This window comes from Neovison vison, chromosome 4 (assembly GCF_020171115.1).
Source record: "Neovison vison isolate M4711 chromosome 4, ASM_NN_V1, whole genome shotgun sequence".
Taxonomy (NCBI): domain Eukaryota; kingdom Metazoa; phylum Chordata; class Mammalia; order Carnivora; family Mustelidae; genus Neogale; species Neogale vison.
Window position 1 is genome coordinate 64729803 of NC_058094.1, and position 16501 is coordinate 64746303.

The window sequence follows — 16501 nt, forward strand, 5'->3', positions numbered from 1 at the left end:
TTATGTTAGTCACAGACACATGTGCATTTATATACTGATATTAATTACATGGTCTTAATTATTTTATCTTTAATGTTTATTATATTTTTCAATGTACTGAAGTTAAAGCTCTCATGGTAGCTATGCAATACATAAATTATTTTCTTGAGCTTATAACGTGGATCCCTTGCCTGCTTGTTCAACAGACCATTCACCAGTAGTGTCCTATTTGGACAATGGAAAACAGTACTCCTGTGAGCTCATGACTCCTCAAACAAAATTTAAAAGAATAGACAAGTTATATTGTGAAAATAGAGTTTCTCTGCCTTTGGCAAAATTATGCCTACATTATTAAAGTAAATAAAAATATGTTCTGCTTTATACATGTGCACAGAAGACCCATACAACCTGTTTAAATAATATTATCCTTATCAATTAGTCCCCCTTGCCAAGTTCTCCCTTGAATATAACCTGAATCCTTAACATTATAATTCATGTTCTCATTCTCTCTAATTTGTCCGTGAAGATGAAACTCTAATAAAATTCTGTTCTCTCTACCTTCAAAATTTAATACATACAGAATGAACTTTTACCATCCCCACAGCTACCCCCAAGGTCAAGTCACTGTCATCTTTCAACCTGGGTCACTGAAGTAGCTTCCTAACTGGGTTGCTCTGCTTCTGTCCTTGACCCCAATAATGCTCTAGTCAACACGGCAGTCAGAGGCAGTCTTCAGTATGTACACCAGATCAGGTCATTCCTCTGCTCTGTGGCTTAGTTATAAAGGTCAAGTTCTTTCAATGATCTGGCTTCCTCTCTGTTCTCATCCCTTACTCTTTCTCCTCACCCATAACTCCCCAGTCACAGAGGACACCTTGCTATGCTGAGGGCATACCACACCTGTTTCCACCTCACAGTTTGGAACATCCCTCTTCCAAACACTCCTCCACCCCTTTAGGTCTTTGTTTTCCTCCCCCCCCCCATTTTTTTTTTTTTATTTAATTTCTTTTCAGTGTAACAGAATTCATTGTTTATGCACCACACCCAGTTCTCCATGCAATACATGCCCTCCATAATACCCACGACCAGGCTCCCCCAACCTCCTACCCCCCGCCCCTTCAAAACCCTCAGATTGCTTTTCAGAGTCCATAGTCTCTCATGGTTCATCTCCCCCTCTGATTTCCCCCAACTCACTTCTCCTGTCCATCTCCCCATGTCCTCCATGTCCTCATATGGTTATGAAACCATATGATAATTGATTCTCCCTGCTTGACTTATTTCACTCAGCATAATCTCTTCCAGTCCCGTCCATGTTGATATAAAAGTTGGGTGTTCTTTTTGGTAAGGCTTTCCTAGCTTGTTAAATATTTGCAACCCCCCACTTGCCCCTGCATTGTTATCCTTTGTTCTCTTCTATTTCCTCTTATACATTCATATTATTGTCTTCTAGCTTATGATCAGATTAACTTACTTATGTGGCTTATTATTTATCTCCCCCCAACTTGAATACCAGCTCCAAAAGGGATATGTTTGCTTAGTGCTCTACTTATCTAACACCTAGATTAGCGGTTGGGCATAAGTAGGCATTTAAGAAATTTCTGATAAGGGGCGCCTGGGTGGCTCAGTGGGTTAAGCCGCTGCCTTCGGCTCAGGTCATGATCTCAGGGTCCTGGGATCGAGTCCCGCATCGGGCTCTCTGCTCAGCAGGGAGCCTGCTTCCCTCTCTCTCTCTGCCTGCCTCTCCATCTACTTGTGATTTCTCTCTGTCAAATAAATAAATAAAATCTTTAAAAAAAAAAAAAAGAAATTTCTGATGAATGAATCAATGCTTATTGTTCTTAAATCAGATTAAATGATTAATGATTTAAACAAATGTTTATTGGGTCCCTATTTATCATTCTTCATATTAGAAATATGAAAATAAAGAACCTTTCCCAGCCCTGAAGAAACTCACATCTTCTACCTTATGTAATATATACCCTCACCCCGATGAAAAAACAAGAAACAGAAAAACAACAAACTGCTAAAGATTTTTTGCATTGATAGATATATTTTAAACCTATTCATGATAATGTTGAAATGGTAGATATATGATGATAACTTGCAGTGAAGATATAGAGATTAAAGCCTAAGTATTGTTATTTCTCTGAATGTATGCTTCTAAAATATTTCATTTGTGAGACTTAATGATGGCAAACTGCAAAATTGAAGGGATACTTTTCAGTCCTTCAATTCCACTCATCAAGTAACTTCTTTGCAACATTAGTTACAACTCTGTTCTGTTGAAATTCTCTCCTTTATCCCTTACACCTGTTTTTCCTTCCATTTTTATAACTGTAAAACCATTTGCCTACTGATTGTATATACTTAATTAATATTTGTTCATTAATTTCCTTGGGGAAAAATTGCCTTTTTCATTCCAGGCACTTTCCTGGGTGCTGGAGATATGACAGCAAGACCGGAATGGTCTTGCCATCCTGGAAACCATACACGATGAATAAACGAATCAAGACAGTTAATATAATTGTATTTATACATGTTAAAATTTGACACTCAGATGTAATGATGGATAATTTTCATTGCTAAACTAGGAAAAATGTAGAATATATGTTTGCACCTTCTGAATTATTAATTTTATCCATTATGACCAAATCAAATAATTATGTCTTTCTTGGCTGGTTTAGATCTAAATTTATACAATGTGAACATAACTTATATTTCTTCTCTTTCTCCTTGGCCCTAACCACTTGTATTCATTTCCTGCTAATACATTCTCTATAGGATCACCTGGAATAAGGAAGGAAACTCAATGCAGTCAGTTTTGCTATATAATTGTTAAATATTTGCATAAAAGTCTTGGAAGCCATTGAGTTTATCCACTAATAGAGCCAGAAATATTAGGGAAGTCCTTTTATTTTAAAAAATTGACATGAAAAAAGCAGCACAGAGGACAAATATTCTATGATCCCTCTTATGTAAAGTACTCTAGGCACCTGCATAGAGACAGAAGGCAGAACAGAGGTTACCATGGACTGGTGGAGGAAGAATGGGAAGTTATTCTGTAATGAGTATGGGGTTTCTCTTCAAGGATGAAAAAGTTTTGGAGATTGGTGGTGGAAAAGGTTGTACAACATTGTGAAGGTACTTAATGCCACTAAATTGTACACTGAAAATTGGTTAAATGGTAAACTTTGTCATTTATATATTTTATTTTAGGAAAAAAATCTTGACTAGCACAAAATTTTGATACACACACACAAGAAAACTTTTGGAGGCCAAAATAATAGATAAAAATAGAGTTTACTATTACCTATGGATTTAAATTATATATATTTTCTATCAGTCGCCCAGTTAGTGATTATTAGTTATTTTACCCAAAATATAATATTTTGTTTAAAATAATTTTAACAATATATCAAATATATTAATATCAAAGTTACGCCATATGTTGTTGTTTAATGCCAAAAATATTCTCTGAAACACCTGTGAACCATTTAACTACTTACTTGCAACCAGTGGTTCCTCTTCTGATGGTTTAAAGTAAAAAGAAACTTTTTCCAAATCAAATAGCGCAACCAGTGTATCTTCTAGCATGGCTTGTTCATCTGTCTGAAGGAAAAGGAAATAATACATGATATGGTAGAATTGTATAGGATAGAACATCACATCACCAGAACTTAAGGAGCTTCACTTGTGTTTTGTTTATATGCAAACCAAATTACCAACACTTATCTAAGAATTTACTGCCTAAAATGAAATCCACAAATCCCTCAAAGTTATAAGTCTCTTTTATAGTTTTAGATTCTTCCTTTTCTAGATTATCTAAATGGTTCTATACAACTTTTCAGTCTATTTTGTAGCTAGATTCAAACCATACTGATTTTTAACATTTACTAGTAAGTGTGTACACAATTAACTTCTATCTGCCTCTAAACTTCTATAATCTTAAAAATGTAAGAGCTAAAAAGCAAGAATATAATTTTATTGAAAAGCTACAGTACATAGTTGCCAACTTGTTTTACAATAATAAAAGTAATTTGCATGTATGCAATGATTTTTCTTCCAAGAGTCTTGGGGACAAGAATTGTTTTTACCCTACTTGCCTTTATAGGGCCTTAATCTAAAATCCTGTGACTATGCAGTTTGGTTTGTTTTAATCACTGCTTCCATTCTAATGGCATACTATTTACAGCTGAGGCAAGTAAGGGCCAGATATGGTAACAAGTTCAGTGTATGTCTCAATAATATCATTTTTGTAGTATATATTCTGGTTTTCCTATTAGCAGTTATGTGCAAGATGAAAGAATAATTAGCTTTATCATGTACAGCTTATCTTTTAAACATTTAAACATTTGTTTTCTTAAGAATATCAATGATCCTGTTAAATAATGATTTTTAACATGATTTATACATTTTTTTTTTTTTTTAAGTAGGCTCCAACCCCAGTGTGGAGTCCAATACAGGGCTTGGACTCATGACTCTGAGATAAGACCTGAACTGAGATCAAGACTTGGATGCTTAACCAACAGAGGTGCCTAGGTGCACCACTTTATATGCATTTTTAAAAGTTGCTGTAAGCTTATAGCCATATTTTTCAGGCAGTATGAACAGAGGGTGAAGGAGATAGTAAAGAATGTCCATTGTATGAAAAAGGATCAGCAAGGCAACTCCAGATCCCAAAGATCTATAGCATGGAAACCAAAAAGTTAAGAGAATGATCACCTTTGTCCCTTGGTTTGGTACTATTGTGATGTATGGTATACAGTAAGTGCTGGATAAATGTTTAACGATCTTATTTTTTAAGTCCTTTGAAGTAGAAAGAGTATGCCATGGATCTAGAATCAGAAGGACAGGACTGAAGAATCAGCATTTTCCCAATTAAGAGGAATACACACAAGGAAGAAATGATCCAAACAGGTCGGCCACTGATTGCTATAGTGCAAGCCGTGATGCTTCAGCAGATGTGGCTAAAGTGATACCCAAGTGATAACAGACTGTGCTCAGAGTTCAGGGACATACACACTGCTGGCGCCTGCAGCTCCCAGAGAACTTTTCACAATAGTATGAGTCTTTTATGCACTTGTTACAAAGGCAGAATAAAAATACAGGTTTCTTTGTCTTTTTTTTTTTTAAAGCAAACTTTGGATTTTTATCAACTTTTTAAATGAAGTTATGGGTTTCAAAAGACTAAGAAAAAAACAGTTTCTTGAGATCTAATTCACATATTATAAGATTTGCTATTTACAGTGCATAGCATAGCAGTTTTTAGTATATTCACAGAGTTGTGCAACTATCACCATAATCTAATTTTATAACATTTGTACCACCCTACAAAGGAACTCCATACCATTAGCATTTACTCCCTACATCCTTTTCCCTAGTCCTTAGCCCCAGGCAAGGACTTAGGCAAGCCCCAGTCCTTAGCCCCAGCATTAGTCTAGTTTTAATCTCTGAAGTTTGCCTGTTTCTCACATAACATAATAATGGACCCAGATAATATGTGGTATTTTGCAACTGGCTTACTTCACTCATACACACATGAATATTACTCAGCCATAAAAAAGATGAGATCTCGCCATTTGTGACAACAAGGATGGATCTAGAGGGTATAATGCTAGGTGAAATAAGTCAGAATGAGAAAGACAAATACCATATGATTTCACTCAGATGTGGAATCTAAAGAACAAAACAAATGATTAAACAAACAAAAGACAGAATCAGATCTATAAATACCACAATGAACTGACAGTTCCCAAAGGGAAGGATGGGCAAAATGGATAAAAGGGAGTGGGAGATGCAGGCTTCCAGCTGTGGAATGAGTAAGTCATGGGAATAAAAGGCACAGCATAAGGAAAAATAAATAAATAAAAAGCACAGCACAGGGAACGTAATTAATGATAGTGTAATGGTATTGTGTGGTGACAGATGGTAGCTACACTTGTGAGCATAGCATAACATATAGAAAAGTTGAATCACTATGTTGTATATCTGAAACTAACGTCACATTGTATGTCAACCATATTCAAATTAAAAATATATATATATGTAATTTTAAGAAATGGCTGCCCTATTTTACATTCCCACCTGCAATGTATGAAAGGGTTACAATTTCTCCTTACCAACACTTGTGATTGTCTTTTGGATGACAGCTATCCCCCTCACAAGTGTCATATATCTCATTGAAGTTTTAAGTTGCATTTCCCCAAGGACTAACGATGTTGATCACCTTTTCATGTGCTTTGTGGCCATTTTATATTTTCTTTGGAGAAATACTATTCAAATCCTTTGTGTGCTTTTTTCCCCGTATTTTATATGTTTATATGTCTGTAAACTTTATTATCTATAAGCTTTTAGATCCTAAAATAAGAGTTGAACAATCATAGGGCATACAGCTACATTTCCAGTATTCCAAGGATATCTGAATATGTTTGCCCATTCTTTTTTAAATTTCTTAACAGCTTTATTGAGATATAATTTACATACCAAGCAATTTACCCGAAGTATACAATCTCATGGCTAGGGGTGTATATTCACAAGGTTGTGCAATCATCATAACATTCTATTTTATTTTTTAATTTTTTGAAAAGATTTTAGGGGCACTTGGGTGTCTCAGTGGGTTAAGCCTCTATCTTTGGCTCAGGTCATGATCTCAGGGTCCTGGGATCAAGTCCTGCATCGGGCTCTCTGCTTGGCAAGGAGCCTGCTTCCTCCTCTCTCTCTCTGCTTGCTTCTCTGCCAACTTGTGATCTCTCTCTGTCAAATAAATAAATAAAATCTTTAAATAAATAAATAAATAAATAAATATTTATTTGGTTTATTTATTTAAGAGAGAGCGTATGGGAGAGAGAGAGAGAGCATGAGAGCAGAGAGGGTCAGAGATAGAAGCAGTATCCCCACTGAGCAGGGAGCCTGATGTGGGACTCAATCCTGGAACTCCAGGATTGTGATCTGAGCTGAAGGCAGTTGCTTAACCAACTGAGTCACCCAGACACCGCACATTCCATTTTAAAACATTTTCATCACCCCAAAAAAGAAAGCCTACATCCACTGGGAGTCCTTCCCATTCCCCTTTCCCTCCAAACCCCCTCAGCCCTAGTCAATTGCTACTCCACTTCCTGTCTCTCTGAATTACCTTGTTGTGGACATTGCATATAAATGGAATCATTTAGATTTGACTTCTTTCACTTAGAATGTTTTCAAGATTAATCCATCTGTTAAAGCATTCCTTCGTTCCTTTTTATTGCCAAATAATATTCCATTCTATTTGCCCATTTTTCATAAGCGCTTCTGTTTTGTTTTGGTTTTCATAATGTTGTTTTCAGCACTTGACTGAATTGAGTGGTTCTCATGTCTCCCATCTGTGTACCCTTTAATTACTCTGTTGATTATTTCTGTAGGAGTCTTGTATTTTTTTAAGATTTTATTTATGTATTTGACAGAGATCACAAGTAGGAAGAAAGGCAGGCAGATAGAGAGGGGGAAGCAGGCTCCCTGCTGAGCAGAAAACCTAATGCAGGGCTCGATCCCAGGATCCTGGGATCATGACCTGAGCAGAAGGCAGAGGCTCTAACCCACTGAGCCATCCAGGTGCCCCAGGAGTCTTTTTAATTGAATTGTCTTTCTATTGTTTGAAGTTTTAAGAATTCCTTTGAGAGTATGGATATAAGTCACTTATCAGATATATAACTTACAAATATTTTCTCCCATTCCTTGGGATTTCAAACAAAATTAAGTTTAAATATACCAGCGGTTGGTTAAACAATGGAGGTTTTAAGGCAGGAGTAGAATAGGAATGAAGCCACATTCATTCACTCATTCAACAGGTACTTCATGCTACCATGTGTTATGTGGTCTTCCTATCTCATGTAATTTCTATTTGGTAAGGAATGATTGATTAATATATTTTTAAAATTTTTAAACTTTTCCCAAAGTGCCTTATTTCAAAAGTTTTATTAGTTAAACCTTTCGTAGTTTTATTAGCAGCCAAATAAGAAACTGATCACCCACATGGGATACATAAGAGTCTTTTCAAAAGAATCTGTTTCAGGATGCCTGGGTGGCTCAGTCATTAAGTGTCTGCCTTCAGCTCAGTTCATGATCCCAAAGTCCTGGGATCAAACCCTGCATTGAGCCCCCGCATGGGATTCCCTGCTCAGTGGGAGGCCTGCTTCTCCGTCTCCCATTCTTCCTGCTTATGTTCCCTCTCTCGCTGTCTCTTTCTCTGTCAAATAAGTAAGTAAACCTTAAAAAACAATTTCTCTTAAGTACATGGAGGTGAACTTCCTTACCTTTTATGATTGTGCAATATTGCAATTACTTCCCTATCCTCATTATCATTGCAGAAAAACATTTTGATATATAAAGTCAAATACATCTGCTTAAAAACTCAACCATTACTTGGTAGCCACATGTTCTATGTGTAATTTAATGGGTGACACAGCATCTCATGTTTAAAATCACGATTCTATTTAAGGAGTACCTTAAGTTTATACACGAGTGACCATATTTGCCTTTAAATATCGTGACTACTATCAGAACCACAGAAAGGATATCTTAAAAGACAACTTTTATTTATCAAATACTTTGAGATACTTTCTTCATAGGCACTGTGGGAAATGGATATGTAAATACGGAATATTCTTAGATTTAACAGGACAAACATGCCTACAAAGAAAAGAAATAAAACCGTTGAACATAGCAAATTTTAAACAGACTGTCAGACAGTACGGCAGACAGGTTGTCCAATCTTGTCTATCAAGCACGTTCCTGACATCAACCTCAGTGGGAGTTTGGGTTTCATGGCAGGCTGTTTCTTCTGGCCTGGAAATAAGGAACCACAGCAGAAAGACCCTCTTCCCTCTGATGATCTTTCTGAGTTCGTGCTTAGGGATACAGGAATTAGTAACAGATGGAGGCTTTCTCAGCTTTCAGAAGCCGGAGAATAAATAAAAGGCAGGAAAGAAGGAATACCTTCTACTTACCCAACCATATTTGCTCATAGCAAAATACATTCTTTTCAAGTAGCTGACCGACTGCTAACACATAATGAATAACCACTTCTTATTTGGGAATGTGTTACAATGTATGTTCCTGTGGGAGGCACTGGGATTCCTTACCAGGTTTGGCGACAGGAGTGACTGAAAGTGAAATAGAACACCCGCATTTGCTATCTGGTCCAGCCACCTTCTGCTGGCTTCCCCCGTGTCCATCTCATTGTCTTTGCTGTTGTCAAACATCTGGTTTAATGCTGCCATGAGTTGCTCAGAGAAGGCACACACAGTGGCCACAAGACTCTGGCAGAAAACCATGTCTCTTCGGAGCTGTGTCTCACTGTCTGTAAGCCAGGAGGACATAAACACAGCTTTGAAAAATGTCACAGGTAAATAAAACCAGATCATTAAACACTTACAGTTTTTGTTATTTCATCCTCTCACCAAACTCAAACCATGTGAAAAATGTCAATTTGAACCCCACTAATGAGCACAAACACTTCAGCAAATATGCTTTATAGAAAACACTAAAGACCAAAAAATGTAAAAAAAATTAACGTTTTCTTAACTAGTATTGTGATTTTATTTTTTGCAATCATTAAATTATTTTATAAAACCCAAGGGGAAAAATAAGGCTTTATTTAGTATTTTTTGATGGAATACAATTTGTATTTGTTGAATGATACTTCCTAAAGGAAACCCGAAGTCTAATTTTTCAGTTTGTTGTCAATGAACTACATTATTAATACTAACTTTTTAAAAATGACTTAACAAACTTACTTGAATATTAAATGACATGCACATGGGGAAAGAGTATTGATGTCCGATTATAACAATGACCAAATCTGGATTTCTTGGATTTACCTATTAAACTTCATGAGTTATAAACATGCCTAGGTTATAAATTCTTATATTTCTTTGAGATAAGGAATGTATTTACGGTTCTAACATACACCGAATTTCACGTGGGTTCTTATTCTGCAATTGGCTGGATTTTTGATTGACCCACACAGAAGATGTATTTACCCTATGAATGGCCACTCCTTGGCCACACATTTTTCAAGTGGAAAGAAGCTTGCCTTTGAAAACCTGATCACAGAGATTCACCTCTTTGAGTTTTTGGATGTATACAAACTCTATAAACTATATAAATGCCAAGCCATACATTCTGTACACTGATAAATCACTTGTACTAGAGAAACAACAAAAGCAAAAATGTTCATACTCTCAAAAGTGTACTGAATATTTCAAAGGCTCAGAATTTTCTGAAATGAAGCACTGTCAGTATTACTGCATAACATAGACATAAATGTTGCCATAAGTTTTTGCTTTATTGATAAAAAGGCATAATTTTTAAGTTGTTTACTAAGAACAATGAACATATGTCTTTAATAACCATCAAAAGCATGTGAACACATACTGTAATTGCTGCATTGCCTAGTTTCACTGTTAGTAAAAGCTACTCTGAAAATTTTATTAGAAAAAGGATTAAATTTTAAAATATTTAATTTTATAATGAATATTCATTTATTACATTGATCTATACGAACTTGTTGCTTTCCTTGGTCAAAATAGTCAAATATGGCAACTCCATATGGTTCAACTTACTTATTTAGTCAATAACATGTGTTAGTCATTTCCCTTAAGTAATTATATACTACGTGCCTCATTCAAATAGACGGAAAATAGCATTTTACAGGTAACTGTAAAACAGCTAAAGTAGGAAAAATCTTTGCCCGATTCTTAATTAAGAAAAAAGCAAAACACCTATTTTTTGTTGTATACAATTTCTAACAAAGTGTAGACATTCCATAACAGTTTATTGAATTAATTAATGAAAATAATGAACCAGTACAGCAACTAACAAACTAAGTAAGTGAAACAAAAATGTATGAACTCATTCTCTGACTTCTTGAAATGTCTGGATTTAGTTCGACCTAAAAGGGTAGTTCACATAGCTTGTTAACCCAACTGTTTAGCTGCAGTGCTGATTCAAACAGAAACTAAATAAAACTGTCCTGTATCTTTCTTACACAGTCTTGCTTTGGGTTCCGTTGTTCTATAGCAAAGCAGAAAATCTAGGGAAATTTAAAAAATACTTCAATAGTTTTGACAGAAGTGCTCCCACTTATAACCTGCGAATAATTTCATAACCAAAACTGAATTGGAAAGAAATGCCTTCTATCAAAAATGGAAAGCCAAAGTCTATAGGAGGAAGGATCCAGTTTCACTGAAACACTTTAGATCACAAGGGTTAGTAACTTTGCCACTAGTAGAAATAAATTATTTTCAAATCGCTTTTGAGAAGAAATGCCCAAATTTCTTCCTTTTTTTTAGCCTTAGAAAGGATACATAAATGTTTATTCTACATTCCACTACTATATTCTATATACATCTTAAGCCCAACAGAATTTTCATTCAACCTCATTATCAAGTCAGAAGTGATCACGCAAAAGTTTTATTTCTCTATTTCTTCAAAACCTTCACTTCAAAACCTAGAACTACTGGGAACCCACAGGAATTACACGTGGCACCAATTACTGGGGATTTGAAGGTATCCAAGTTGAGGCTTGGGACATGTGTATGCTCACAGAATTTGATACACAGGATGCTCTGGACCACACTGCCATTTAAATTTCAAACCAACATATTTTCGAATGAAAAATACTTTATAACTCCTTACTACTTTATGAGGTGATTTTCAGTTATACTTTCCTATTTCCCACAGAGTAAATGACTTGTTTGCATAGACTTCAATAGACCCATCATACTGAGTTTTTCAAGTAACTCTGTATACATTATCACCTCCCAGGGAGTAAAAAAGTAAAACACTCAGAGTGGCAGAAAGGGGTCTATACAATCTATCCTCAAGTTACGCTGACAGCTAATAAATACATTACCTCCTTCATTCATCCCCCACACCAACAATGATCTTCCCAGGCTTGTTATGAGAATATAATAAAACAATGTATCTGAAAGTAGACAGAATCCTGGCTGTACAGACCTCTCCTCTTGGAGCTGCACACCACTGCTCAGGTTCCTCAAATGCTAGATGCCCTTATAAATGCTATTATAGCTCACACTTTTGTCCCTATGGAGGCCCTCTGGCTATGTGTGGGCTCTTTCCCATCCTCTCCACCAACAAACTTTAAATCATCCTTCCACATTTCGGCTACCATGGACTTGCTGCTATGAACATTGGGGTGCATGTGCACTTTCTTTTCACTGCATCTGTATCTTTGGGGTAAATACCTGGTAGTGCAATTGCTGGGCCAGAGGGTAGCTCTATTTTTAAAATCTTGTGGACCCTCCATGCTATTTTCCAGAGTGGCTGCAACAGCCTGCATTCCCACCAACAGTGTAAGAGGGTTCCCCTTTCTCCATATCCTTAACAACATTTGTTGTTCCCTGTTTTGTTAATTTTTGCCATTCTAACTGGAGTAATGTGGTACGTCATTGTGGTTTTGATTTGTATTTCCTTGATGGCTAGTGATGTTGAGCATTTTTTCATGTGTCTGTTAGCCATTTGTATGTCTTCTTTGGAGAAGTTCATGTCTTCTGCCTATTTTTTCACTGGGTTATTTGTTTTTTGAATGTTGATTTTGAGAAGCTCTTTATAGATCTTGGATATCAGCCCTTTATCTGTAATGGGAATATGCTAAGTGAAGTAAGTCAAGCAGAGAAAGATAATTATCATATGGTTTCACTCCTGTGTGGAACATAACCAATAACATAGGGAATCATAGAGGAAGGGAGGGAAAACTGAAGGAAGAGAAATCAGAGAGGAAGATGAACCATGAGAGACCGGGGACCCCAGGAAACAAACTGAGGTTTTCAGAGGGGAGGAGGGGTGAGGGATGCGATAACAGGGTGATGGGTATTAAGGAGGGCACATGTTGTGATGAGCAGAGGGTGTTATATGCAACTAATGAATTACTGAACACTACATTAAAACTAATGATGTACTGTACAGTGGCTAACAGAACATAATAAAATAAAATAAATCGTTCTTAAGAGTTGACTCCTAGAACTACTGGGAACCCACTGAACTACTGAAATTTTATCTTCCCTTGCAAAATTTCCTCTCTCCTTCCGTAGGTATCATGGACTTCCTGCTCTGCCATCAGTGGCCTGGGGACCTCCCTCTACTAGATGGCTAATTACTCAGCATTGTGAGAGTTTGTTTACATCTTTAGGTTCCCCAAGAGACCATTAGCACATCAAGGACAGAAGAAGGGGCATATAATGTGAATGGCACTCATGGACCTAGAGACATATAATCTGATTTCATCTACTCATTCCACTCATTTTAAACCATATAATCCTAGGCATCAGATTCTTTTATAGAGTATGGGTTATTTCTACTCATCCTGCAATAAACATAAATGAGATACAAAGATCAAGCACTTAGTTAGCAAGTGAAATTGCACAGCATTGTTATTCTTCTTTTCTCCAGCGTCTAACAGGGTACCTGGCACTGAGTGGGACTCAGTTCTATTGCTGACCAGGGAAGGAACCACAGGATGAATAAATACACCAAAATAAGCAAACTCTCAAGAAAACTGACAAGTCTTAATTACACAGCTGTTCGAAACTCACGAGTGTCTGTCCTTCCTCAAAACTATTCTCATTCCTCATTTTTATCAATAAAAACTACAACAGGATCAACAACAGCTGCTTTCAGCTTCTAGCAAAAGAAGAAAGGCAGGGAGAGCTGTTTTTTGGTTACATTTGTTTATTGTTTATTGTTTTTGCAGAGTTAGAATTCTCTTGTAGCAGGAATACACTCAAAAGAAATGGATGTTTAACTTATCAAAGGCTTCTGTCTCATCCCAGTATTTAAGCACCTACTTAAACTCACCTTCTACAAGCATGTTTTAAAATAGTAATACTTCATTTTCTCTGCCTGGTTTAAAAAGCTCAAATTCCATAGCTGGTCTAAAAAGAATGAGATGGTTTCTAGGCACACAAGTAATCACAGTCATTATCCTGAGACCGTAGGGAAAAGAAAACAATAATAGAAAAATAACAACAAAGAAATAAAAGAGAGATTAGAGAGAGAGAAGGATAGGCATAAAGGTGAGTTAAAAATACTTAGCAGGGGCACCTGGGTGGCTCAGTGGGTTAAGCCTCTGCCTTCGGCTCAGATCATCTCAGGTTCCTGGAATCAAGCCCCGCATTGGGCTCTCTGCTCTGCAGGGAGCCTGCTTCCTCCTCTCTCTCTGCTTCCCTCTCTGCCTATTTGTGATCTCTCTCTCTGTCAGATATATAAATAAAATCTTTAAAAAATATATTTAGCAGACACAATCCACCCTTTTCAAGTGGCGAGCATAATTCTGCAGCCAACAATATGGAGTAATTTGGCCTCATTCTGGTGCCATCCTGTATTACAGAGGGGAAAAAAAAGTGAGTAAACAAAGTAAGAAAAAGGAGGCTTATGACAGGAATAGAAAAATAAAATTGAAATCAAAATAAAGATCTATAAGAATAGCCATTTGAATATTAATGAATAAAGCAATGCATTCCAGGACCGCTTCTGGAATTGGCAAAACTAAGTTTGAATTTCATCTGCCACCCACTACTTATGCCTTTACTCAATCAAGCATCTAATTAATCTTCCAGATACTCCAAAATATGTGTTGAATGAATACCATTTCTACTTATTATTACTAATTGTCCTAAATGTTAATTTCTTCATTTTTAAACCTGTGGAAAGATAATAATATTCTCATAGAGTGATTGTGAGGACCCAAGGAAATCCATAAATATGAAGTCTATCAACTGGTTTGTTATTAGTGAAACTTAAAAAAGTAAGACACTTTTGTTTATTATTATTACTCAGTCAAAAAACAAGACAACTACTTGTTTAATTAAAAGAAAAACCGGCCAACAAACCAACAAAAAAGCCCTGGTTAACTTGACTTATTCATTCACTTTTAATTTAAAATTTCCAGTTTGGGTAGATTATAAAAGACTCCTCCTTTCAAAGTACAGTTCTGCTTTTCTATCCCTTGTGAGCCCACCTACATCCTTGATCATAAACAAAAGTTAGACATAGTTTAACAATAAATCCCATGGTACAATTCGCTTTACCAAAACCTGCTTTCCTTCTCTTTTTTAATTATATTCTGTATAAACATATACTTACATAAGTTTCCACTTTGTACCTATAATTGAAGATGAGCATGTTTTTATGCTTTTATTAGAATTAAGCATTTTCTTAAATCTTTGCCAGACTTTAGAGAAAGTAGGGATTGTATTTCCATCTAATTTGTTGAAAGCACTGCGTTGATATCAGGAGACTTCCAAGGTCATGGACCACAATAATTTCAAATCATAAAAATAATGAAAATAGTACCTGAATATTCAAGAAGAGCCAGGAGTATCCTACACTTGACCTCTGCAGAAAAAAAAAAAAAAAAATTAACAGTTAGTTGTTTAGTCTTTTTCTCCCACTAGCACCACATTTTAACTGTGCAGTAAAAATTAGCACAATCTTACTAGATTAGATAATAAAAATCCCATTTACTTGACATGCTGTTCTTCCTATCTACCTATATAAATTCTATCCATTGCTCTAGATGTTACAGTTTCTTACAGTTCTGATTTAAATTAGCTTGTGCAACACCATTCAAATTGTACTACTTTTGTTAAGTCACCCTTAATTGCTGTAGTGTGCATGGTGTTCTCTAAACTCCTATAGTGATTATGGTCTTGATCAATAAGTTCTCAAACAGCATTTTTTCTTAGTTACTTACACTTTTGAAGATTATATATGCATTTAATAATCTTTATATATAATTATACATATCATATTATTCATTACATATAATTATAAATTATATGTAATTATTTATACAAATTATACTTATAGATTATATAGTGTGTGCATGTGTATATATGTGTAATATGTACAGTGCATATATATACATATATATATATAAAATCTCTTTCTGTCTAGACTTCCTTTCCTATCTCTATGTCAAGAACCGCCCTAAAGGGCAGAACAATACTAAATAGTTTCAAATACTGTTCTCCCCAACCCATCTCCAAAGAAGGGCAATCACAACTGTTTATTGTGTATTAGCTTCATACTCATTACTTTACTTCTAATTGGTAAATAGTTTACTCTCAATGAGTAAATATAAAAACATACAGAGCTTCTTCATGTCCCCAGATTATGGGAAGTAAAAAAAGGTTTAAGTTGCATCCTATTCCAAACAGGTTCACAATAGAGTCAGAGTGACAAAATTACCTGATAAGAAGTACAGGAGATATTTGAGAGGATATTACATTTTAAAAGTGATAACACGAGAACAAGAGAATTTCAGAGGCAGAAAAGTATCCTGGACAAAGAGTCCACAAGACACACCTGCTACAGTCATCCCCCTTTATTTATGAGGGACATTCCAAGACTCCCCCACCTCAGTGGGTGCCTAAAACAATGGGTAGTACCAAGCCCAGTATATACTATGGTTTTTCCTGTACATCCACATACCTATGACAAAATTTAATTTATAAATTAGGCCCAG

At 35.8% G+C, this 16501-nt stretch overlaps 1 protein-coding gene across 1 annotated transcript in view; it reads right to left on the reverse strand.

Annotated features, from left to right (window-relative positions):
- PREX2 (phosphatidylinositol-3,4,5-trisphosphate dependent Rac exchange factor 2) overlaps positions 1–16501 on the reverse strand; it is a 297053-nt gene that overhangs the window by 92082 nt on the left and 188470 nt on the right. Inside the window, exons 31-33 of the mRNA XM_044245489.1 lie at positions 15328–15369; positions 9096–9313; positions 3486–3588 (exon numbers count right to left, since the gene is read on the reverse strand). Of these exons, the coding sequence (XP_044101424.1) occupies positions 3486–3588; positions 9096–9313; positions 15328–15369 (363 nt within the window). The remainder of the gene's footprint in view (positions 1–3485; positions 3589–9095; positions 9314–15327; positions 15370–16501) is intronic.